The 27,248-nt window shown below is 47.9% G+C and overlaps 1 protein-coding gene across 4 annotated transcripts in view; it reads left to right on the top strand.

Moving 5' to 3' along the window:
• LOC144481888 (natural resistance-associated macrophage protein 2-like) overlaps positions 1 to 27,248 on the top strand; it is a 113,810-nt gene that overhangs the window by 22,663 nt on the left and 63,899 nt on the right. For all 4 annotated transcript variants that reach the window (XM_078201047.1, XM_078201048.1, XM_078201046.1 and 1 more), the window contains 3 exons: positions 5,335 to 5,418; positions 23,074 to 23,213; positions 26,069 to 26,191. In XM_078201047.1, coding sequence (XP_078057173.1) covers positions 5,385 to 5,418; positions 23,074 to 23,213; positions 26,069 to 26,191 — 297 coding nt within the window. In that variant the 5' untranslated portion in view covers positions 5,335 to 5,384. The remainder of the gene's footprint in view (positions 1 to 5,334; positions 5,419 to 23,073; positions 23,214 to 26,068; positions 26,192 to 27,248) is intronic.

Genomic DNA, 27,248 nt, shown 5'->3' with positions numbered 1-27,248 from the left:
TCAAAAGTCTGACAGCAGCAGGGAAGAAGCTGTTCTTGAGTCGGTTGGTACGTGACCTCAGACTTTTTTTGTCTTTTTCCCGATGGAAAAAAGGTGGAAGAGAGAATGTCCGGGGTGCGTGGGGTCCTTAATTATGCTGGCTGCTTTGCCGAGGCAGTGGGAAGTGCAGACAGAGTCAATGGATGGGAGGCTGGTTTGCGTGATGGATTGGGCTACATTCACAACCCTTTGTAGTTCCTTGTGGTCTTGGGCAGAGCAGGAGCCCATACCAAGCTGTGATACAACCAGAAAGAATGCTTTCTATGGTGCATCTGTAAAAGTTGGTGAGAGTCGTAGCGGACATGCCAAATTTCCTTAGTCTTCTGAGAAAGTAGAGGTGTGGATAGGGTGGATAGTGAGAGCCTTTTTCCTCAGATGGTGATGGCTAGCACGAGGGGACATAGCTTTAAATTGAGGGGTGAGAGATATAGGACAGATGTCAGAGGTAGGTTCTTTACTCAGAGAGTAGTAAGGGCGTGGAATGCCCTGCCTGCAGCAGTAGTGGACTCGCCAACATGAAGAGCATTCAAATGGTTATTAGATAAACATATGGATGATATTGGAATAGTGTAGATTAGAGGGGCTTTAGATTGGTTCCACTGGTCGGCGCAACATCGAGGGCCGAAGGGCCTGTACTGCACTGTAATGTTCTATGAAAGTTCAAATAGGTGCTTTTGGGATGTCTTGAGTGTGATATAAATGCAAATCCCTTCCTCTCTACCGTCCTTCATCAATGGTTAGTGTTGGGCAACTCAACATTTGTGACCTGGACTTGGATAGCAGGGCATGATGTTGGAGGCTTATAGATGATGCATATAGTGGGAATATGATTAATGATGTCGAGGGTGAGCTCAGGAGGATATAGACTCGGTTAGTCGCTGGGCAGATAGGTGTCTGACGAGATTTAATGTGGAGAAATGTGAAGTGCCATTTAGAAAGGTAGAATCAGCTGGGAGACTATACACTAGCGGCAAAACCTTGAGAGTTTTGTTCAGATACGCAAATTATAAAAGGACAATTTAATCAATAACAAGCTTTTTAAAGGCCCAGAGTGCACAGGAGATACTAAGCCTCTGCAAATCATTGGTGAGGATATTGGCCCCAGATTTGGTGCCTTACTGCTGAAGAGGTTCATTAAATATCGGGGATGAGAGACTGGAGAAATCGGGGCCTTTTTCATGGGTTTAAGAGATCTGGTGGTGACTAAATGTTTTGAGAAGGTAAATCAGGGAAACAATGTGCCATTGTTCAGCGTGTCAGTCAACAGGTGGGTGAGGTTTAAATCATCATGGAGAGAATGAAAGGAGGGGTTCGGAGAAATGATTTGCGCCAGAGTTGTAAATGTAGAAGGGTGTGGGGGAGGGTGAGCCCAAGCAATGTGGAGAGGGGAAGAAAATGGGAGAGAGGCACAGGAGCAGTGGGAAATGGGCAGGGTGCTTGGCCTCCGCTTTTTCAGAGACTGTAGACCAAATGTCCGCCTTCACCCTTTAGAATTCTTATTTTCTGATTTAAAGCGAAGGCCCTTCAAGGAGTAGTTTTGAGTGATCAGCAGTTTCTGCACAGGTAAATATTTGCTGACGTCTCTCACACGACAAAGGAGATTGATGAAGCAGGGTCGTTAGATTGGGTTTGACTGCAGGGTGCACAATCTCTGACAAAGGGTCATCCAGACTTGAACCATTGGCTCCATTCTCTCTCCACAGATGCTGTCAGACCCGCTGAGATTTTCCAGCATCGTCTGTTTTTGTTTCAGATTCCAGCATCTGCAGTATTTTACCTTTGCCCAGAAATGTTCCTCTCTCATTCCTGCGTTGGGTAAAGTCTTGATGTGGAGATGCCGGCGTTGGACTGGAGTAAGCACAGTAAGAAGTCTCCCAACACCAGGTTAAAGTCCAACAGGTTTATTTGGTAGCAAATACCATAAGCTTTCGGAGCGCTGCTCCTTCGTCAGATGGAGTGGAAATGTGCTCTCAAACAGGGCACAGAGACACAAAATCAAGTTACAGAATACTGATTAGAATGCGAATCTCTACAGCCAACCAGATCTTAAAGATATGGACAATGTGGGTGGAGGGAGCATTAAGCACAGGTTAAAGAAATGTGTATTGTCTCCAGACAGAACAGCTACTGAGATTCTGCAAGTATTTTGTGTCTCTGTGCACTGTTTGAGAGCACATTTCCACTCCATCTGACGAAGGAGCAGCGCTCCGAAAGCTAATGGTATTTGCTACCAAATAAACCTGTTGGACTTTAACCTGGTGTTGTGAGACTTCTTGTTGGGTAAAGTCTGCCAGTTATGGCAGAGTCGAGTTTCTCCAGGCTATTACCGCCAGTGACTCTCAATAAAGCTGCAAGCTGGTTATAAATACAGGACCAAGAAAACAATTAGGGAACTCTCAGGCTCACCACAGCATACCTGGAGTTGCCTATCTTTTAATAGGTGGACTACTTGAGGCTCCCATCCTCTGGGCTTTTCAAAGCAGGGGTTTAACTCGACTCTTTTGGACATTGTGTGGGCTGAGTACTTGAACTGAATGAGTTTCATTGCGGTCTCCTCTCCCTTTAACCCAACAGCACAGTTTTCTTATCATCCTACTCTAGTTTTGTCCAGCACCTGGTCTCTCTCCGGGTTAGCTCCTTGTTAAGTTGTGGGCTAACTGACCAATGTCGTGTGAGCCCACCCTCCCGGGTCTGGAGAGAGCACGATACTGAGTTAGTGTCTGAGCCCACATGAATAGTGAGGACCTCTGTGGAGGTTGCGCAAGCTGTGTGTGTGCGTGTGCTGTACAGATAAGGGAGAATGAATGAAGCTGTTGATTGGGAGGAGGTGGACCCTGCACTCTGTCTCACAAGTCATGGTTGGATAAGCAAGCTCCCACAAGCAGCAATGTGATAATGACTGACTCATCTGTTGGCGATCGAGGGACAAATATTGTCCAGGCAGGCCCCCCTGCTTGTTCGGGACCACGACTACCACGCCTTAAATGCCCACCTGACCGGAAAGATGGGGCCTCAGTTCAATGTCACATTTAAAATGTAGCACCTCCAACAGTGTGGTGGCAATCCCTCAGTAATGCCCTGGAGTATCGAGCTTGACTTTTATGGTCAAGTTCTAGAGTTGGGGCTTGAACCTGCAACTTTCTAACTTAAAGGCACGCATGCTACCCACTGAGCCATGGCTGGCGCACAGTAATTTGTACTGCAGTACCTCCCTGCCCTGTGACCTCTACCACCATAGAGAAATAACACCACCACCTCCAAATTCCGTGCCAAGTTGTGTGCCACCCTACCTTGGGCATATATTGCTATTCCTCTATCATTGTTGGATCATTATCCCACACTGTGCTGCTTCACTGATGATGTTGGGTGGCAGTCACCAGGAAGACTGCAGCAGATCAAGAGGTGACCTTATTGCGGCATCGGATTCTCTGGGGACTTGACAGGGTAGATGCTGAGAGGTTGTTTCCCCTTGTGGGAGAGTCTAGGACCAGAGGGGTCACCCATTGAAGACCGAGATGAGGAGGGGTTTCTTCCTCAGAGGGCGGTGAATCTGTGGAATTCCTTACCCCAGAGGTTGGGCCAGTAAGTAGGTTCAAGGCTGAGAGAGACAGATTGTTAATCAGTCAGGGAATCGAGGGCTATGGGGATAAGGTGGGAAAGTGGAGTTGAGGATTATCATATCGGATCTCATTGAATGGCAGAGCAGACTCAATGGGCCGAATGGCCTACTCCTGTTACTGGTCAAGAAGGTGGCCACCCACAACTGAGGGCAGCTCGAGATGGGCGATAAATGCCAACCTTACCAGAGTCACCCACATCCTGAGAACTAATTTGAAAAATGTCTTTCTGAAGAATATCAAAGCTGTGGAAGCAGATGGCAAAAGTTTGGATTTTATTTGCCATTTGTCCGCAGGCCCGTAAGATCCGTGTAAGGATTGGTCAGAGGCTCACTAAAGCAGCTTCTCTCCAAGTGCAGCAAAGTCTGTACAGCCAGTCTTCTCTGGCAAGGTTCAAGCGCAGGTTGACCTTGGCATTCTTTTCCAAATAGTTCTGTTCAGAACCTCGGCCCTGGAATTTTGGAAGTCTTTCTGTTCAAAGTTGTGAGGCAGGCGTGTGCCAAAAAAGGGACTGTCGGTGTGGGTGACGAGACACCGGCGTTTTTGGAGCCTGGAGCACATACTTGTATATCCAAAGCTCAGTGACTGTCCGGATTGGAGAGCAGAGGGGCAAGCGGCAGCTGTTAAAAATGTGCGTCTGCTTCAGCTAGAATCACCACTTGATGTGCTGCCCTGGAGTCGGCAGGATACGGATAATGCCGCATCACTTTTATTGGAGGGGGCGGCACAGTGGTTAGCACTGCTGCCTCTCAGCGTCAGGGACCCGGGTTCGATTCCCGGCTTGGGGGTCACTGCGGAGTCTGCACATTCTCCCCGTGTCTGCGTGGGTTTCCTCCGGGTGCTCCGGTTTCCTCCCACATTCTGAAAGACGTGCAGGTTAAGTGGATTGACCATGCTAAATTCTCCCTCAGTGTAACCCGAACAGGAGTGTGGCGACTTGAGGATTTTCACAGTAACTGCAGTGTTGATGTAAGCCCACTTGAAACACTAATAAATGAACTTTAAACTTGTTGGAGAGTTGGGCTGCTGGCCAGGAAGCTTATCAGTGTACTGCATGGTTCTGGCTGGTTAAACTCGGGCAGTACCCCTACATATTCTTCAATCGGAGCTCTTCCTAATGATTGTAGACTTGGGTAACTACGAGTTCTCTCTACGAAGAGGATGTGTCTGGGTGCCTCTATCTCGAGCAACCTGTGTGGACTCCTTGGGTTGGAGGTTGTTGAATATTATGAAAGCCTTGTCTGTTTGGCACCCGCTTAAAAAAAAAAGCTATGTAAATATTAGCATGTACATCATTGACAGTCTGGATTGTGTAATGGTTAGCATACGAGTCTTGCGTTAACAATTTTTTTTGATATCTCTATGAGTCTTACATTTTTACTGTGTGAAATCTGTACCGTGCACAATTTGATGTCTTTTAGAACTCCTGAGAAAGATCGGAGCCCTTTTGAAGTGATCTGGAGCTGACTTGAATTGTTCACTGTGCGCCAACCTTGGCACTCTGCTGAAACATTCCATGCTGGTTATTGCACTTTGTTTCCTGCTGGGTTGGCTTGACTTGAATGCCTGTTTATGCAGAGTCCACCCTGCAGTCCTCTTCGTCCATTTGCTAATTCTCTCTCTTCCCCCTCCCCACTATTAATTGGATTTTTTTTCCCCCTCTCTGTATTTGCTACAGGGACCGTGGCTTCTGCAGAGAACTCTGAGTGTGGACTGGTTCCATTCACCATGGCCCCTGACCAGGAAAAGAAAGAGTTGACAGGTAAAATCTTCCTTTGTATCCCTGCAGAGGTCCCATGATTCATTTGTGTCTGATCAGCCTCAGCCTGAGGAAATAGTTTCGAACTTTCGACAGAAGCATTTAGTGCTCTCGCACTCCCATGTGTTTTCCTGTGTACATGCTCTGTTCGTCAGTGCGGTTCCAGCATCGCAATGTGTTTCTTTATCTCCATCTTTCAGACCGGAAGGGTATATACTCTTAACCCTTGTTACACCAAGCCGTCTGTCCTTTTTATAAGGTGATTCTTGTCGTCATTTTAGTTGTCCTCTTAATTAAGAGTTGCAAAATATTCACATCGCTTCTCTAGCCTCATTTTGTTGTTTGCCCCTTAAGACCAGCTGTAAACTGCACTGTACAGAGACGCTTTTGATTCCAGGCCTGGGCTTGTAACTGTTACACATCTCACCCACAACAAGAAGTCCTTACCGGCTCCTTTTACAATCAAAAGGCTAGAAGTAGATGTTGAATTACCCCACTCTTTCCCCCCCCCGCCCACTTCTTTCCTCCTTGCCCCAAATAACGTGCCAAGGTTGAGTCCCATGGGCAGCAGTAGCTCATGACAATTCCTCATGTCCATTTAAGTGCCGAGTGTTGGCTTTACGATGATGCCCAATAAACAACCCCCAATCATTCACTGGATCAACTCACTGGGCTTTTCCCCTTCTTCCTGTTGAAAGAAGAATTGGCAGTACTATGGGAAGGACTGGATAGCAGAGTAACAAATCTTGGGAGCAATTAAACACTGACTCTACAAAGATGTGCAAGTTAGGTGGATTGGCCATGCTAAATTGCCCCTTTGATTTGATTTAATTTGATTTATTATTGTCACATGTATTGGGATACAGTGAAAAGTATTGTTTCTTACACACTATACAGTCAAAGCATACCGTTCATAGAGAAGGAAAGGAGAGAGTGCAAAATGTAGTGTTACAATCATAGCTAGGGTGTAGAGAAAGATCAACTTAATGCGAGGTAGGTCCATTCAAAAGTCTGACGGCAGCAGGGAAGAAGCTGTTCTTGAGTCGGTTGGTAAGTGACCTCAGACTTTTGTATCTTTTTCCCAAAGGAAGAAGGTGGAAGAGAGAATGTCCGGAGTGCGTGGGGTCCTTAATTATGCTGGCTGCTTTGCCAAGGCAGCGGGAAGTGTAGACAGAGTCAATGGATGGGAGGCTGGTTTGTGTGATGAATTGGGCTACATTTACGACCCTTTGTAGTTTCTTGTGGTTTTGGGCAGAACAGGAGCCATACCAAGCTGTGATACAACCAGAAAGAATGCTTTCTATGGTGCATCTGTAAAAGTTGGTGAGAGTCGTGGCTGACATGCCAAATTTCCTTAGTCTTCTGAGAAAGTAGAGGCGTTGGTGGGCTTTCTTAACTATAGTGTCGGCATGGATCCAAAGGGGGATTAGTAGGGTAAATACGTGGGGTTATGGTGATAGAAGCTGGGTGCAGACTCAATGGGCCATGTGGCTTCTTTCTGCACTGGAGGGATTCTATGATTTCCCGCCACATATTCTATTCCCTATCTACTGACACCATTCCTCTCCCTGTGAACCACCCAGGGCGGCACCAGACTATTCACAATCTCGGTGTTATATTTGAGATGAACTTTCCATCCACTTATCTGCCACCTCCATAACAGCACCTGACTCCACCCTGCTGAAACCCTCATCCGCACATTTCTAATCTTTAAATTTGACTATTCTGTGTTCCTGGCCAGCCTCCTTCACTAACCTGTCGTCATCTAACTTGTGCCAAGCCCTATTCATTCACTCCCCCGTGTGCTCACTGGCCGCGGAGGGTTGTGTGGCTGGAGGAGATCACAGAGATGGGGAGAGACCAGTCTGGGGAGGGGGTTTACTGGCTCCTGATCAAGCAACGTCGCTTGATCAGGAGCCAGTATAGGTCAGCGAGCACAGCGGTGATGGGGGAACGGGACTTGGGATGAGCTTGGACACCGGCAGCAGGTACCCTCATCCCACTGAGGATAGAATCATAGAATCCCGACAGTGCAGAAGGAGGCCATTCGGCCCATCGAGTCTGAACCGACCACAATCCCACCCAGGCCCTATCCCTATAACCCCACATATTTACCCACTAATCCCCCTGATACTTGGGTCATAAGAACATGAGCAGGAGTAGGTCATCTGGCCCTTCGAGCCTGCTCCGCCATTCAATAAGATCATGGCTGATCTTTTTGTGGACTCTTAGCCAATTTAGCACGGCCAATCCCCCTAACCCGCACATCTTAGGAATGTGGGAGGAAACCGGAGCACCCGGAGGAAACCCACGCAGACACAGGGAGAAAGTGCAAACTCCACACAGTCACCCAAGGCTGGAATCGAACCCGGGTCCCTGGCGCTGTGAAGCAGCAGCGCTAACCACCGTGAATGTGGGAGAGCTGCCAGCGATGTGTTGGGCCTCAAGGCTGACTTGCATTTCTATGAAGTGTGCAGTGCATGTTGTAATAAAGTGGAATAGCAGCCTGTTTACGCAGAGTATCATGAAACCCATTGATCTCAGGAAAACTGCAATCACCGGGGAAGCGGTGCAAAGCGAACTGTTGGGTCTGCAGGCTGACACGTCCTATTCCGGCAGGACTTCGTTCTAAGGTCTTGAAAGAAACGGCTCATGAGATATTTGATGCATTGGTTTCAATTTTCCAGAATTCCCTAGATTCAGGGAAGGTTCCATTAGATCGGAAGATAGCAAATGTAAAAAGGGAGGGAGGCAGAAAGCAGGAAACTACAAGTTAGTTTCTCTAACGTGTCATCGGGAAAATGTTTGAAGCCACCATTAAAGATGTTATAGCAGGGCACTTGGAAAAATTCAAGGCAATCAGGCAGAGTCAACATGGTTTTGTGAAAGGGAAATCATATTTGATGAAGGAGCCGCACGTGCTGTGGATAAAGGGGAACCGGTGGATGTACTACACTTGGATTTCCAGAAAATGCCACATCAAAAGTTATTGTAGAGAATAGAAGTTCATGGTGTAGCTGGTAACATATTGGCATGGATTGAAGATTGGCTAGCTAAGAGGAAACAGTTGGCATAAATGAGTCTTTTGAAGGTTGACAGGATGTGACAGGTGGTGTGCAGCGGGGATCCATGGTGGAACCTCAACATTTTACGATTTCTATCAATTGGATGAAGAGGCTGAAGGTATCGTTGCTAAATTTGCTGATGACAAAGATAAGGAAGTAAGTTATGAGTCATATAGTGCAGGAAAGGCCCTTCAGCCCATTGAGTCTGTACCAACAATATCTAACGCTAAAGTCATGCCAATCTCATTTTCCTGCACTTGTCCCATATCCTTGAATGTTCTGATATTTCAAGTCTTATCCACATATTTATTGAAGATTGTCAGGTTTCCAGTCCCCACTACCTTCCCAGGCAGCGCATTCCAGATTCCCACCTCCCTCTGAGTGAAAAAATGTTTTCCTGAATCTCCTCCTCCCTCACCCTAAAACTATCCCCCTCGTGACTGACCCCTCAACCAAGGGGAACAGCTGCTCCCTGCTCACCCTGTCCATCCCCCTCATAATCTTATTCACCTGAATCATGTCCCCCCTCAGCCTTCTCTGCTCCAGAGAAAACAATCCAAGCCTATCCAGTCTCTCCTTATCGCTCAAATACTCCATCCCAGGCAGCATCCTGGTGAATCTCCTCTGTACCCCCTCTGGTGTAACCACACCCTTCCTATAGTGAGGTGTCCAGAACTGCACACAGTGCTCCAGCTGTGGCCTCACCAACGCTCTGTACAGCTCCAACATTACCTCCCTACACTTGTACTCTATACCACGACTGATAAAAGCAGTGTCCCGTATGCCTTCTTAACTACCCTATCCATCTGCTCTGTCGCCTTCAGGGATCTGTGAATAATTACCCCAAGATCCCTCTGTTCCTCTGGGCTTCCCAGTGTCCTGCCATTTATTAAACACTCCCTCATCTTGTTTCTTCTTCCAAAGTGCATCACCTCGCACTTATCCGGGTTAAACACCATCTGCCACTGCTCTGCCCATCTGACCAACCTGTCGATATCTTCCTGTAACCTACAACCATCTTCACTATTAACCACCCTATGGGCTGTTGTCTGCAAACACTGACAAAGGGACACAGGGGGGTTAAGTGAGTGGGCAAAAATCTGGCAAATGGAGTTATAATGTGGGTAAAGGTAAAATTGTCCATTTTAGCAGGAAGAGTAAAAATCTGATTATCAAAATGGTGAGGTGCAGAGGGACCTGGGTGTCCTAGTGCATGAATCGCAAAAGGCCAATATGCAGGTAATTAGGAAAGCTAGTAATTAGGAAAGCTAGTAGAATGTTATCATTTATTGAATACAAAAATAGGGTGGTTATGCTTCAGTTGTACAGGGTATTGGTGAGACCACATCTGGAGTATTGTGTACAGTATTGGTCTCCTATTTCAGGAAAGGTGTCAATCTGTTAGAAGCAGTTCCGAGAAGGTCTACTCGATGAATATCAGGAATGGGCGGGTTGTCTCAAGAGGAAAGGTTGGAGAGATTAGGTTTGTATTCACTGGACTTTAGAAGAGTAAGAGGCGACTTGATCGAAACCTTTCAGATCCTGAGGGGTATCGACAGGGTGGATGTGGCGAGGATGTTTCCTCTTGTCAGAGAATCAAGGGTCACTATTCAAAATATGGGGTCACTCATTTAAGACCGAGATGAGGGGAATTTTTTTCTCAAGAGGGTGGAGAGTCTCCGGAGCTCTGTTCCTCAAAGACGGTGGAAACAGAGTCTTTGAATATTTTTAAGGCAGAGCAAGATGGAGCCTTGATTAAGGAGGGGGTGAAAGGTTATCGGGGGTCAGCGGGAATGTGGGGTTGAGCTAACAATCCGATCAGCCATGATCTTATTGAATAGCACAGCAGGCTGGAGGGACTGAGTGGCCTACTCCTGTTTCTAATTTGTATATTCACATGATCATTGTGTCTCTGTGTGTTAAATTGGCATTCTGTGGAGATTGTGGCATTGAAGATACAGAATGTTTCAATACTTGTTACGTTGGTTCTTGCTTAGTAACAAAGGTGGGACCCTCTGGGAGGGTCACCAGAACAATTCAAGAGTCAGTGATCACCTCTTCTTGAGGCAGTCTGCAAGCCTCAGGGACAGGAACAGATGCCAGTTAGTTCAAAAAGTTAGAGAAAGGACTGTGGGAGCAGACTTGAGGTAAAGCGGGCTGTTGGGGCAAAGGAATCCCTTTTGGAGCAGTAGTGTTCTGCTCACCATGGCAATAGATTGGAAATTTGTTGTGAGCTAGTGTGTGAGCGTACCCTGGAATCCAGGAGTCCATGGTCTCAAACGGTGAGAGCATCTTACTATCCCACTTTCTCCCCATAGCCCTGTATCAATCCCCAACCTGATCCCACTGCCCCGCTCTCTCCCCATAGCCCTGTATCAATCCCCAAACTAATCCCACTGCCCCACTTTCTCCCCATAGCCCTGTATCAATCCCCAAACTAATCCCACTGTCCCGCTCTCTCCCCATAGCCCTGTATCAATCCCCAAACTAATGCCACTGCCCCGCTCTCTCTCCATAGCCCTGTATCAATCCCAAATTAATCCCACTGCCCCGCTCTACGCCCATAGCCCTGCATCAATCCCCAAACTAATCCCACTGTCCCGCTGTCTCCCCATAGCCCGGCATCAATCCCCAAACTAATCCCACTGCCCCACTCTCTCCATAGCCCTGTATCAATCCGCAAACTAATCCCACTGCCCCACTCTCTCTCCGTAGCCCTGTATCAATCTGCAAACTAATCCCACTGCCCCGCTGTCTCCCCATAGCCCTGTATCAATCCGCAAACTAATCCCACTGCCCCGCGCTCTCCCCATAGCCCTGTATCAATCCCAAACTAATCCCACTGCCCTGCTCTCTCCCCATAGCCCTGTATCAATCCCAAACTAATCCCACTGCCCCGCTCTCCCCCCACAGCCCTGTATCAATCCCCAAACTAATCCCACTGCCCCATAGAACCATAGAAAATTACAGCTCAGAAACAGGCCTTTTGGCCCTTCTTGTCTGTGCCGAACCATTTTTTGCCTAGTCCCACTGACCTGCACTTGGACCATATCCCTCCACACCCCTCTCATCCATGAACCCGTCCAAGTTTTTCTTAAATGTTAAAAATGACCCCGCATTTACCACTTTATCCGGCAGCTCATTCCACACTCCCACCACTCTCTGTGTGAAGAAGCCCCCCCTAATATTCCCTTTAAACTTTTCTCCTTTCACCCTTAACCCATGCCCTCTGGTTTTTTTCTCCCCTAGCCTCAGCGGAAAAAGTCTGCTTGCATTCACTCTATCTATACCCATCAAAATCTTATGCACCTCTATCAAATCTCCCCTCAATCTTCTATGCTCCACGGAATAAAGTCCCAACCTATTCAATCTCTCTCTGTAACTCAGCTTCTCAAGTCCCGGCAACATCCTTGTGAACCTTCTCTGCACTCTTTCAACCTTATTTACATCCTTCCTGTAACTAGGTGACCAAAACTGTACACAATACTCCAAACTCGGCCTCACCAATGCCTTATATAACCTTACCATAACACTCCAACTTTTATACTCGATACTCCGATTTATAAAGGCCAATGCACCAAAGGCACTCTTTACGACCCTATCCACCTGTGACGTCACTTTTAGGGAATTCTGTACCTGTATTCCCAGATCCCTCTGTTCAACTGCACTCTTCAGAGTCCTACCATTTACCCTGTACGTTCTACTTTGGTTTGTCCTTCCAATGTGCAATATCTCACACTTGTCTGCGTTAAATTCCATTTGCCATTTTTCAGCCCATTTTTCTAGTTGGTCCAAATCCCTCTGCAAGCTTTGAAAACCTTCCTCACTGTCCACTACACCTCCAATCTTTGTATCATCAGCAAACTTGCTGATCCAATTTACCACATTATCATCCAGATCATTGATATAGATGACAAACAACAATGGACCCAACACCGATCCCTGCGGCACACCACTAGTCACAGGCCTCCACTCAGAGAAGCAATCCTCCACAACCACTCTCTGGCTTCTTCCATTGAGCCAGTGTCTTATCCAATTTACTACCTCCCCATGTATACCTAGCGACTGAACCTTCCTAACTAACCTCCCATGAGGGACCTTGTCAAAGGCCTTGCTGAAATCCAAGTAGACAACATCCACCGCCTTCCCTTCATCCACTTTCCTGGTAACCTCCTCGAAAAACTCTAATAGATTGGTCAAACATGACCTACCACGCACAAAGCCATGTTGACTCTCCCTAATAAGTCCCTGTCTATCCAAATATTTGTAGATCCTATCCCTTATCACACCTTCCAATAACTTGCCCACCACCGACGTCAAACTTACTGGCCTATAATTTCCCAGATTTCTTTTGGAACCTTTTTTAAACAACGGAACAACATGAGCCACCCTCCAATCATCCGGCACCTCCCCCGTGAATACTGACATTTAAAATATGTCTGCCAGGGCCCCTGAAAGTTCAACACTAGCTTCCCTCAAGGTCCGTGGGAATACCCTGTCCGGTCCTGGGGATTTATCCACTCTGATTTGCCTCAAGACAGCAAGCACCTCCTCCCCTTTGATCTGTAAAGGTTCCATGGCCTCCCTACCAGTTTGCCCTATTTCCGTAGACTCCATGCCCGTTCCCTCAGTAAATACAGATGCAAAAAAACCATTTAGTATCTCCCCCATCTCTTTTGGTTCCATACATGGGGAGCCCCGTGCTCTCCCCATAGCCCTGTATCAATCCCCAAACTAATCCCACTGCCCCGCTCTCCCCCCCCCCATAGCCCTGTATCAATCCCAAACTAATCCCACTGCCCCGCTCTCCCCCCATAGCCCTGTATCAATCCCAAACTAATCCCACTGCCCCGCTCTCCCCCCATAGCCCTGTATCAATCCCAAACTAATCCCACTGCCCCGCTCTCCCCCCCCATAGCCCTGTATCAATCCCAAACTAATCCCACCGCTCTCACCCCATTGCTCTGTATTAACCTTTAAACCAATTGCATTGCCCTGCTTTCTCCCACTGTCCTGTCCTGTACCCAAATTCCTGCCTATTCTTCTGCTTGAGATAGTTACTCTTGGTTTAAAGAAGACGTAACCAAACTGGGGTGTGTGTGTGCGCCCGTCCGTCCGTCGTGGGGGGGGGGCCGCGTCGGCACACACTGGCATTTATCGTGGGGACATGGAGCACGTAAGATGCCAGCCTAGTGGTTAGAAATTGCGTTGCCAGTTGAAGGTGTGGCAGATTGAATTTCCACTGCACATCCAGTGGAGTCATGTGAGCGAAATGAGGTCAGATCTGAGGAGATGCCCAACTTTAACTTTAGTAGAATGACTGGTGTTCACCTTTGAACTCGAAGGTGTAAGGGAGCAGAATTAAGATATCTTCAGTGGTGAAGCAATGGGAGTATTCTAGCTGATTAGCAATATCTGCAGTAACATGAATCATTGCCAGAAAAACTCCGGGAGCACGGATTGGACAGTCGAAAAAGGACTGCGCAAAATAGCTTTGGGAATTGTTGTCATGCAAATCTCTGCCTCAACAACACTATGTAGAAAAGCATCCCAACACTTTGCAATCCTCTGTGAAGAGGCTTTTCACCTCACTTCTCTCTCCTCATTTGATATCACTAATCTCAATTTAGTGCAGGGACACTGGAAAGAGAGCATTGACAAGGATGATCCCAGAAATGTGCGGGTTTGCATATCAGGAAAGGATTGACAGGTTGGGCATCTCTTCTCTGGAAAAAAAAGGCTGAGGGGTGACCTAACTGAGGTGTTTATAATTCTAAAAAGTTTTGATGGGGTAGACACGGAGAGAATGTTTCCCCTTGTGGGGAAGAGCCTCACCAACACCATCAATATAAGATTAGTCACCAAGAAATCCAACCGGGAATTCAGGAACCTCTTCACCCAGCGACTGGTGAGAATGTGGAACTCACTCCCACAAGGAGAGTGGAGAGAGTGTGGAACTCACTCCCACAGGGAGTGTGGGGAGACTGGAACTCGCTCCCACAGGGAGAGTGGAGAGAATGTGGAACTCACTCCCACAGGGAGTGTGGGGAGACTGGAACTCGCTCCCACAGGGAGAGTGGAGAGAATGTGGAACTCACTCCCACAGGGAGAGTGGTGAGAATGTGGAACTCGCTCCCACAGGGAGAGTGGGGAGAATGTGGAACTCGCTCCCACAGGGAGAGTGGTGAGAATGTGGAACTCGCTCCCACAGGGAGAGTGGTGAGAATGTGGAACTCACTCCCACAGGGAGAGTGGGGAGAATGTGGAACTCGCTCCCACAAGGAGAGTGGTGAGAATGTGGAACTCACTCCCACAGGGAGAGTGGGGAGAGTCTGGAGCTCACTCCCACAGGGAGAGTGGGGAGAATGTGGAACTCGCTCCCACAGAGAGAGTGGGGAGAATGTGGAACTCACTCTCGCAGGGGTGGAGTGATCAAGGTGAATATTATAGATTGATTTGAGGGCAAACGAGGGCAGACGGTGGCATGGTTGTATTATCACTGGACTAGAGTTCAGAGATTCAGTAATCCAGGGGACTCGGGTTCGAATCCCACCGCGGCAGATGCTGAAATTTGAATTCAGTAAAAAAAAATATCTGGAATTAAGAATCTACTGATGACCATGAAACCATTGTCGGAAAAACCCATCTGGTTCACTAATGTCCTTTAGGGAAGGAAATCTGCCGTCCTTACCCGGTCTGGCCTACATGTGACTCCAGAGCCACAGCAATGTGGTTGACTCTCAACTGCCCTCTGAAATGGCCCAGCGAGACACTCAGTTCAAGAGCAACTAGGAATGGGCAATAAATGCTGCCCAGCCAGCGACGCCCACGTCCCACAAATGAATAAAAAAACATATATGACATGAAAGGGAATAGAGAGATAGATCAGGAAAGACGGGAGGAGGCTTGGGCTGAATGGCCTGTTTCCGTGTTGCCTATCCTGTATGACAGTTAATAACCCTTGTTATTGACTCTCTGCCCCGAGGAAATAGGCTTTTCCTTTGTCACCCTGTTGTAATTTCTAAACAAAAAAAATCCTTGATTGAATCTCTTCTCAGTCTTGTCTTTTCCAGTGGAAATTTTCCCAGAAGCTGGTTACTACCTGTAACGATAGATTCACTAACCTGGTCAGCCATGATAGCCCCAGAAAGGGAACAGTGACAATTTACCAGGAATGGAAGGTTCTAGTTGCGTTCAGCTCTGGGGCTTTCACTGGAAAAGTTGTGATCCAATTGAAGTTTGGAATCATAGAATTCCTACAATGCAGAAGGAGGCCATTCAGCCCATCGAATCTGCACCAACTACAATCCCACCCAGGCCCTATCCCCACAACCCCATGTATTTACCCCAACTAGTCTCCCTGACACGAAGGGGCAATTTAGCATGGCCAATCCACCTAACCTGCACGTCTTCTGGACTGTGGGGGGGAAACCCATGCAGACACGGGAAGAATGTGCAGAATCCGCACAGACAGTCACCCAAGCCGGGAATCGAACCCGGGTCCCTGGCACTGTGAGGCCACAATGCTCACCACTGTGCCACCAAGCCGCCCCTGATGGATTTCAGGAGAGTTGAAAGTGAAAGATTGTTTCCGCTGGTGGTGAACCCTGACAAGGGAGCACGTATTAAGGATTTGGAAGAATAAAAGGAGAGGTAAGAAGCGATGCTTTCACACAGGGAGACTGTTTCACCACAAGAGGCGACTGAAGCAGAGACTGAAACACGAGTTAAACCTGAGATCTCGCCCACGGATTTGAAAAGCAGAATGTAAACGGAGTGAGGGGAAATGGGGTTAGAGGAGAGAGCAAGTTGACAATCCAGCATGGTTCAATGGACTGCATAGCCCCATCCCGTGTAAATTCAATGAATTTCACACCTCATTGGAATCCTCCAATTGAATATTAGGCAAACCTTGTTTTCAACTCCACCATAATCTCTACTTGATCAGTGGCTCTGTCCCAACTAGCTGCTCAGGCTGAACCAGACCACATGAACCTTTGGTTGTATTAAATCCAGATTTGAGCTTTATGCCCCTACCCTGTCTGAAACCAAGTCTCTTTATGCCCACAACATTGTCTTGTCTACCCCCTATCTCAGCCCCACTGTTGCTGAAAGCCGCCTTTGTTCTGTTTCTTCAATGCCCACCCTGCCAGCTTGCCGTAACTCCACAAACTCTGAGTTGTTGACAACTCCGACACCTGTGTCCTGTCCTACACTTCTGTCTTCACTCCTTGACATTTAAAATCCAGCTTCTCCAATCCCTCCGATGCCCAGTCGATCTCTGCGCCATTGATCCTGTCCTCTTCGGTCCTCTGAATCTGACCGTTTGTGTAATGCCTCAAACACCCCTTGCCCCACTATTGATTTTCAGCAAACGTCGGCCTTTACCTTTGCAACTTCCTACTTAGATGCCTCTATTCCTCACTCCAACATTAAGATTCTCTTCAAAATTCATTTCTTGTTGTCTAGGTGCATTGGCTATGCTAAATTGCCCCTTAGTGTCCAAAGATGTGCAGGTTAGGTGGATTGGCCATGCTAAATTGCCCCTTAGTGTCCAAAGATGTGCAGGTTAGGTGGATTGGCCATGCTAAATTGCCCTTTAGTGTCTAAAGATGTGCAGGTTCGGTGGATTGGCCATGCTAAATTGCCCCTTAGTGTTCAAAGATGTGCAGGTTAGGTGGATTGGCCATGCTAAATTGCCCCTTAGTGTCTAAAGATGTGCAGGTTCGGTGGATTGGCCATGCTAAATTGTTCCTTAGTGTCCAAAGATGTGCAGGTTAGGTGGATTGGCCATGCCAAATTGCCCCTTAGTGTCCAAAGATGTGCAGGTTAGGTGGATTGGCCATGCTAAATTGTCCCTTGGTGTCTAAAGATGTGTAGGTTAGGTGGATCAGTGGGATAAATACGTGGGGTTAGGGGATTGGGCCTGGGTCAGATGTTGCATCGGCGAGTCGGTGCAGACTCAATGGGCTGAATATCCTCCTGCACTGCAGGGATTCTGTGGTTCTATTTAATCATACCTCTGGTCATCTTGTGACTCTCACACCATGGTTGGGTTCTTCCTTCCTATATTTGTTTCTCTCTCTCTTTCCCCCCCGCCCTCCCCACTATGCCTCAGGATATTTTCCACAGGAAAGATCCAGTGTGAGTGCGTGTTGGATGGTTTCTAAATCTAGCACAGGAACAGTTACTTTCATTTGGTTTAGTCAAAGGAAGATGACTGCTGTACACCAAGGCATGCGGTTTATGGGGCGGAATCGATGCCCCTTGGCCTCATTTTGGTGAGTTCGTTGGGTTTTTTTAGATTAGAATCACCCAGCCTCATTTCTGTCTGGCAATTCTCATTTGTGTGGTAATCATGGCTACTTCATTGTCATAATTGGCATGATGTGCTCAGACACTCTGTTGTTCCGTATTGTCAGCCTTCTCAATACTGCCTCAACCAACCGAGAAAATCCACATCATCCACTTGGAACATATGACAGCACTGCTTCATGCAGCTACAGATACCATCCTTTTCTAAAATAACAAGGGCAGGTAATTTAGTCCCCAAGCCTTTAGAAAGGACAGTTCAGTAAAATGGGGCCATTACTGTACTGGTCAAATGATCATTCCCTTGGACAGAGGAGACATGTACAGGTGGCTGCAGTCATTGAAAAGTTTCAATTGTAAAAGGCAAGGAGGTTATCCTTTCACACTCTGGGACTGGGTACAGTGGGTTATCACACTGTCCTTTCACACTCTGGGACGAGGTACAGTGGGTTATCACACTGTCCTTTCACACTCTGGGACTGAGCACAGTGGGTTATCACACTGTCCTTTCACACTCTGGGACTGGGGTACAGTGGGTTATCACACTGTCCTTTCACACTCTGGGACTGGGTACAGTGGGTTATCACACTGTCCTTTCACACTCTGGGACTGGGTACAGTGGGTTATCACACTGTCCTTTCACACTCTGGGACTGGGTACAGTGGGTTATCACACTGTCCTTTCACACTCTGGGACTGGGTACAGTGGGTTATCACACTGTCCTTACACACTCTGGGACTGGGTACAGTGGGTTATCACACTGTCCTTTCACACTCTGGGACTGGGTACAGTGGGTTTTCACACTGTCCTTTCACACTCTGGGACTGGGTACAGTGAGTTATCACACTATCCTTTCACACTCTGGGACTGGGTACAGTGAGTTATCACACTGTCCTTTCACACTCTGGGACTGGGTACAGTGGGTTATCACACTGTCCTTTCACACTCTGGAACTGGGTACAGTGGGTTATCACACTGTCCTTTCACACTCTGGGACTGGGTACAGTGGGTTATCACACTGTCCTTTCACACTCTGGGACTGGGTACAGTAGGTTATCACACTGTCCTTTTACACTCTGGGACTGGGTACAGTGGGTTATCACACTGTCCTTTTACACTCTGGGACTGGGTACAGTGGGTTATCACACTGTCCTTTCACACTCTGGGACTGGGTACAGTTGGTTATCACACTGTCCTTTCACACTCTGGGACTGGGTACAGTGGGTTATAACACTGTCCTTTCACACTCTGGGACTGGGTACAGTGGGTTATAACACTGTCCTTTCACACTCTGGGACTGGGTACAGTGGGTTATCACACTGTCCTTTCACACTCTGGGGCTGGGTACAGTGGGTTATCACACTGTCCTTTCACACTCTGGGACTGGGTACAGTGGGTTATCACACTGTCCTTTCACACTCTGGGACTGGGTACAGTGGGTTATCACACTGTCCTTTCACACTGGGACTGGGTACAGTGGGTTATCACACTGTCCTTTCACACTGGGACTGGGTACAGTGGGTTATCACACTGTCCCTTCACACTCTGGGACTGGGTACAGTGGGTTATCACACTGTCCCTTCACACTCTGGGACTGGGTACAGTGGGTTATCACACTGTCCTTTCACACTCTGGGACTGGGTACAGTGGGTTATCACACTGTCCTTTCACACTGGGACTGGGTACAGTGGGTTATCACACTGTCCTTTCACACTCTGGGACTGGGTACAGTGGGTTATCACACTGTCCTTTCACACTCTGGGACTGGGTACAGTGGGTTATCACACTGTCCTTTCACACTCTGGGACTGGGTGGTACAGTGGGTTATCACACTGTCCTTTCACACTCTGGACTGTGTGGTACAGTGGGTTATCACACTGTCCTTTCACACTCTGGGACTGGGTACAGTGGGTTATCACACTGTCCTTTCACACTCTGGGACTGGGTACAGTGGGTGATCACACTGTCCTTTCACACTCTGGGACTGGGTACAGTGGGTTATCACACTGTCCTTTCACACTCTGGGACTGTGTGGTACAGTGGGTTATCACACTGTCCTTTCACACTCTGGGACTGTGTGGTACAGTGGGTTATCACACTGTCCTTTCACACTCTGGGACTGGGTACAGTGGGTTATCACACTGTCCTTTCACACTCTGGGACTGTGTGGTACAGTGGGTTATCACACTGTCCTTTCACACTCTGGGACTGGGTACAGTGGGTTATCACACTGTCCTTTCACACTCTGGGACTGGGTACAGTGGGTTATCACACTGTCCTTTCACACTCTGGGACTGGGTACAGTGGGTTATCACACTGTCCTTTCACACTCTGGGACTGGGTACAGTGGGTTATCACACTGTCCTTTCACACTCTGGGACTGGGTACAGTAGGTTATCACACTGTCCTTTCACACTCTGGGACTGGGTACAGTGGGTTATCACACTGTCCTTTCACACTCTGGGACTAGGTACAGTGGGTTTTCACACTGTCCTTTCACACTCTGGGACTGGGTAGGACAGTGGGTTATCACACTGTCCTTTCACACTCTGGGGCTGTGGGTACAGTGGGTTTTCACACTGTCCTTTCACACTCTGGGACTGGGTACAGTGGGTTATCACACTGTCCTTTCACACTCTGGGACTGTGGGTACAGTGGGTTTTCACACTGTCCTTTCACACTCTGGGACTGGGTACAGTGGGTTATCACACTGTCCTTTCACACTCTGGGACTGGGTACAGTGAGTTATCACACTGTCCTTTCACACTCTGGGACTGGGTACAGTGAGTTATCACACTGTCCTTTCACACTCTGGGACTGGGTACAGTGGGTTATCACACTGTCCTTTCACACTCTGGGACTGGGTACAGTGGGTTATCACACTGTCCTTTCACACTCTGGGACTGGGTACAGTGGGTTATCACACTGTCCTTTCACACTCTGGGACTGGGTACAGTGGGTTATCACACTGTCCTTTCACACTCTGGGACTGGGTACAGTGGGTTATCACTGTCCTTTCACACTCTGGGACTGGGTACAGTGGGTGATCACACTGTCCTTTCACACTCTGGGACTGGGTACAGTGGGTTATCACACTGTCCTTTCACACTCTGGGACTGGGTGGTACAGTGGGTTATCACACTGTCCTTTCACACTCTGGACTGTGTGGTACAGTGGGTTATCACACTGTCCTTTCACACTCTGGGACTGGGTACAGTGGGTTATCACACTGTCCTTTCACACTCTGGGACTGGGTACAGTGGGTGATCACACTGTCCTTTCACACTCTGGGACTGGGTACAGTGGGTTATCACACTGTCCTTTCACACTCTGGGACTGTGTGGTACAGTGGGTTATCACACTGTCCTTTCACACTCTGGGACTGGGTACAGTGGGTTATCACACTGTCCTTTCACACTCTGGGACTGGGTACAGTGGGTTATCACACTGTCCTTTCACACTCTGGGACTGGGTACAGTGGGTTATCACACTGTCCTTTCACACTCTGGGACTGGGTACAGTGGGTTATCACACTGTCCTTTCACACTCTGGGACTGGGTACAGTAGGTTATCACACTGTCCTTTCACACTCTGGGACTGGGTACAGTGGGTTATCACACTGTCCTTTCACACTCTGGGACTAGGTACAGTGGGTTTTCACACTGTCCTTTCACACTCTGGGACTGGGTAGGACAGTGGGTTATCACACTGTCCTTTCACACTCTGGGGCTGTGGGTACAGTGGGTTTTCACACTGTCCTTTCACACTCTGGGACTGGGTACAGTGGGTTATCACACTGTCCTTTCACACTCTGGGACTGTGGGTACAGTGGGTTTTCACACTGTCCTTTCACACTCTGGGACTGGGTACAGTGGGTTATCACACTGTCCTTTCACACTCTGGGACTGGGTACAGTGAGTTATCACACTGTCCTTTCACACTCTGGGACTGGGTACAGTGAGTTATCACACTGTCCTTTCACACTCTGGGACTGGGTACAGTGGGTTATCACACTGTCCTTTCACACTCTGGGACTGGGTACAGTGGGTTATCACTGTCCTTTCACACTCTGGGACTGGGTACTGTGGGTGATCACACTGTCCTTTCACACTCTGGGACTAGGTACAGTGGGTTTTCACACTGTCCTTTCACACTCTGGGACTGGGTAGGACAGTGGGTTATCACACTGTCCTTTCACACTCTGGGACTAGGTACAGTGGGTTTTCACACTGTCCTTTCACACTCTGGGACTGGGTAGGACAGTGGGTTATCACACTGTCCTTTCACACTCTGGGTCTGTGGGTACAGTGGGTTTTCACACTGTCCTTTCACACTCTGGGACTGGGTACAGTGAGTTATCACACTGTCCTTTCACACTCTGGGACTGGGTACAGTGAGTTATCACACTGTCCTTTCACACTCTGGGACTGGGTACAGTGGGTTATCACACTGTCCTTTCACACTCTGGGACTGGGTACAGTGGGTTATCACACTGTCCTTTCACACTCTGGAACTGGGTACAGTGGGTTATCACACTGTCCTTTCACACTCTGGGACTGGGTACAGCGGGTTATCACACTGTCCTTTCACACTCTGGTACTGGGTACAGTGGGTTATCACACTGTCCTTTCACACTGGGACTGGGTACAGTGGGTTATCACACTGTCCTTTCTCACTCTGGGACTGGGTACAGTGAGTTATCACACTGTCCTTTCACACTCTGGGACTGGGTACAGTGGGTTATCACACTGTCCTTTCTCACTCTGGGACTGGGTACAGTGGGTTATCACATTGGGGTTGACTGTACTGCTGGAAGTTTCTATTGGTAGGAAGTTAAAGTTCTGTACCAAGGCTTTCCGGGAAATTTCTCCTGGATCCCATGGGATTCGATGTTATGAGGAACCTCTGTGACCAGATGGAAGGGATGATGTTGGGAGCTTGGAGGCTCCTGTGCTGGCTTTACATCCCCACAGACCAAGAGATCAAATTCCACTGTGCTCCATTGTGAAAATGAATTTAATAAATTGGGCAATTCATTGGCTAATGCAAGAAAATGGCAAATGCTGCCCTATTAATATTAGAAACCTACTGCCCCTTTAACGTCTGACTTAAAGGTGGCTCTTAGCCTATGCTACACGGTTGACTGTTCGCATTCTGATGATGGGCGATTAGAATTGCCCGTGCGAATGTTGTCCTCTTGCTCTGTGATTTTCCTTTACTTAAAACGGGGTGCTGTTTGAGATGTGACACTGACTGTTCAATCTGCTCTTTCTCTTTTCAGAGACACCGATAGAAGCTGATGGCACAGCTAACATTCACTTCCGGTACAGCACCATCACTCCGCCAGCATCTCCCGATCCAGCCGAGGAAAGCTCGCAAACCTATCTTGATGAGAAGGTCCCAATTCCAGATGAGAGTTCGGTGAGAGTTGTTTAACCCCCTCGGATAAGTAACCGTTTGGTAGTACAGAACCTGAGTATTGCTGAGAAAAGAGACATGTCAAAGCTTTTGGTCTTGCACTCAACAGGGCACTTAAGAAGACCAGTAAAAGGGAAGCAACAATTGTTTGAGAAGGGATTGCTGATTGGCAAGTGGGCTGTGAATGGGAGAAGCATTGCCATGGAGAATGCACCAGTTGATGGTGACTGACAGCTAACCGTCAACACTGCAAGTTTGGCTGATAACCTTGATGCGATTGGACAACATTTGCTGAATAATCCTCAGTGTGCTCAGAATTGCACTAACAACCAGTGTAAGATTGTCAGTCAGGCTCACAGTGTCAAGTGTGTACTGGAAGCTACATCTATTGGTATACTGGGCCCTGATCTTTGCAGACAGATGGAACAGGTGCACACATTGCGCTTGTTTCAGCTAAACAAAATAAGCGATAGCCATTCGCTGATTCATTCCTCAGGGTGATGCTTTGACCAATCAGGGTCAACATGTCTGGTTTAAATTTCAAACTGGGAGTTTATTGGGCCTGTCACCATCAACTGGTGCATTCTTTATGGCAATGCCTCGAACAATGAACCCACTTGCCAACCAGTCAGCACTCTCTTCACATACATGGGATTTTCACACTAACTTCATTGTGGTATTAATGTAAGCCTACTTGTGACACGAATAAAGAAAACTTTACAATGGAAATTATTGTTTTCTCCTTGTACTGTATCTTGTGAAGTGTCCTGATAGGTGCAAGACAAAAAACATTGACATGTCTCTTCTCAGATAAATTATCTTCAAGTCCTTTTGCCAGCTTTCTCCCTGCTCCTCCTCTGAAGCTCTTGCTGGGGAATGAGTACGCTGTCCCCCTCTATAACTTCACCAAAGAAACATTCCTCATACTGTTGAGATTGGGCTATTTGACTGCAGGAGCAACAGGTCCCACCTCAATGCTTTCCTGAGCTAAATGGACGAGTCATAATAATGTGAAGTACAGAGCCGTGACTTAACCAGGATCTCCTGACCCAAGGGAGAGAGCCACTGAATCCATCTGGACCAGCCGGACTGTGGTCTGAGAATTTAGCACGGAGCAGGGATTGAATCTGGGCCTCCGCTGGTTTATCGAGCTGTGTGGCAGACCAGACATTGCATTCACCCAGTAAGCTGTTGGAGAAGGCTCCACTTGAAGTGGTGAAGCATATGTTCGAGACATAAAGGGGTCATTTATGAGAATGTAAATTAAACTCTCGTATCAGATAAAAGTCCAAAAACGTTTGAGCTGAACTCTGTTTCTGTTACTTGAGCTCTGTGCTGGCTTGTTAACTTCTTATTGTTCTTTGTTTAATGTTCCTCCCGAACAGGTTGTTGTGATTCTGGTTAACCAGATGTGTTCTCACTGTTATTTAAGGCCACAGTAAGTTTAATGCGCCATGCCTGCTGATGGATGTTTGATCGCAAATTGCCCCTATGTGGTAAATTAGGTCACCCCAAAATCTGAACTGCAACACTCCAGAGTACAAGCAATCCTTGCCCTGGGTACAGCCCTCCTGGGAGGGCTGGCATTAGATCGCCCTGCAAGCCAATGCCACAAAAGGCAGGATGGTCCAGTTGGGTAAATCTGAGCTACCTCAGCTTTTACCGTCACACAGGTTACCATCAGTGTTTGCTGAACACTAAGTAGTGTGTACATGCTACAATTTACTTTCTAAAGCTAAGGTACTTGATTATAAGACATTTTTGCAGTTCCTCATACAACTTGCAAATTCTTGGCTTCAAGAAACTGCAGTACCCCAAAGTGCTCTTCAGAATTCCCATCTGAATCTTGAACTCCCAACTTCAATAAATTTCAGTAAAATTACTGCTTATCTATTTAAAATATAGAGAAATAAAAGTTTATATATATTTCATAAGACTCTGGTCCGTCTGCCTGGTTCTCACTGGTTAATCGTCAGAAGAGACGAGCAGATGTCCGACAGGAGAGTGCAGGTTTCTAGACAGCTTGATTTGCCGCTTTCTAGATGTTGTGCTAGGTTTCGGCCCAGTTAATCAAGTCGATACTGTTTCACCTTCCTTTGCGATCTGACAGTAGGGTACTGAGAAGATTGTTGTCTTGGCCGAACGGGCGCACCCTTGACCCTTGACGGCACGGTAGCACAGTGGTTAGCACTGCTGCTTCACAGCTCCAGGGTCCCGGGTTCGATTCCCGGCTCGGGTCACTGTCTGTGTGGAGTTTGCACATTCTCCTTGTGTCTGCGTGGGTTTCCTCCGGGTGCTCCGGTTTCCTCCCACAGTCCAAAATGTGCGGGTTAGGTTGATTGGCCAAGTTAAAAATTGTCCCTTAGAGTCCTGAGATGTGTAGATTAGCGGGTAAATATGTGTGGGTAGGCCTGGGTGGGATTGTGGTCGGTGCAGACTCGATGGGCCGAATGGCCTCCTTCTGCACTGTAGGGTTTCTATGATATCACGAGATTATCGGTTCAAGGCCCACCCCAGAACTTGTGTGCGGAATCTAGACTGACACTCCAGCACAGTACTGAGGGATTGCTGCACCGTTGGATGAGCCGTCATGCACTTCAACTCTGGACACATCCTCGTGTCAAGTTTCCGCTTGGAGAAGTGCAAGGAGTTCTACTGGTGTTCCAGCCAACACTGTCTCACTCTAGTATTGGGAAGAATGTTGGCCAAGACACCAAGGAAACTCGGCCAAACGCAGATTCATTCTTGATTGATCTTAAACATGCTGTCCTGCACCCATCTTTATTGACTTGATATCAGAATAGACTGCTAGAAACCCAGCCTGTCTTAAGTGACTGCTCTTTCTTTTTTGTCCATAGACTCGATTTAGCTTCCGGAAGCTCTGGGCCTTTACAGGACCTGGCTTTCTGATGAGTATTGCCTACCTGGACCCAGGGAACATTGAATCTGACCTTCAGTCGGGAGCTGTGGCAGGATTTAAGGTACATTCTTCACTCCCCAGTATGTAAGTGGCTCTCGCTTGTATAACATTCTGTGCACAATAAATGGTCTGATCTTCAGCTCCCATACTGAAGAATTGTGTTTTCTGACCAACACAATGTTGGTTTTCTGCTCTGCATGTTAGCTGGACGCTATGTTTGAGGAGAATGCCAGTGATATTTAGTGATGAACATCCTTGGGGTTACTGTTGACCAGAAACTCAACTGGACTCATCACATAAATGCAGTCGCTACAAGAGCAGGTCAGAGGCTGGGAATCCTGTGGCGAGCAACTCACCTGACTCACCAAAGCCTGTCCACCATCTACAAGGCACAAGTCAGGAGTGTGATGGAATACTCCCCACTTGCCTGGATGGTGCAGCTCTAACAACACTCAAGAAGCTCAACACCATCCAGGACAAAGCAGCCCCGCTTGATTGGCCCCCCATCCACAAACACTCACTCCCTCCACCCCCGACGCTCAGTAGCAGCAGTGTGTACCATCTACAAGATGCACTGGCAGCACCTTCCAAACCCACGACCACTTCCATCTAGAAGGACAAGGGCAGCAGATACCTGGGAACACCACCACCTGGAGGTTCCCCTCCAAGCCACTCACCATCCTGACTTGGAAATATATCGCCGTTACTTCACAGTCGCTGGGTCAGAATCCTGGAATTCCCTCCCTAACAGCACTGTGGGTCAACCCACAGAACATGGACTGCAGCGATTCAAGATGGCGGCTCACCACCACCTTCTCAAGGGGCAACTAGGGATGGGCAATAAATGCTGGCCTGGCCAGCGACACCCATGTCCCACCAATGAATAAAAGAAATAGCCTGCTCATGTGACATAACATTAAAATTGTTGCAGGTGTGGCGTAAGAATTTTCCAAGTTAGCAGATTACCTTTTTGGAGTACTATGAAGTGCTGATGTCTATCTGCAGCCTCTTCTCCCTGTGTCTGTGTGGGGTTTCCTCCGGGTGCTCTGGTTTCCTCCCACACTCCAAAGATGTGCAGGTTAGGGGGATTGGCCATGATAAATTGACCCTTAGTGCCC

The sequence above is a fragment of the Mustelus asterias genome, chromosome X (assembly GCF_964213995.1).
Source record: "Mustelus asterias chromosome X, sMusAst1.hap1.1, whole genome shotgun sequence".
NCBI classification, from domain to species: domain Eukaryota; kingdom Metazoa; phylum Chordata; class Chondrichthyes; order Carcharhiniformes; family Triakidae; genus Mustelus; species Mustelus asterias.
This window is presented reverse-complemented; position numbering and strand designations above follow the sequence as displayed.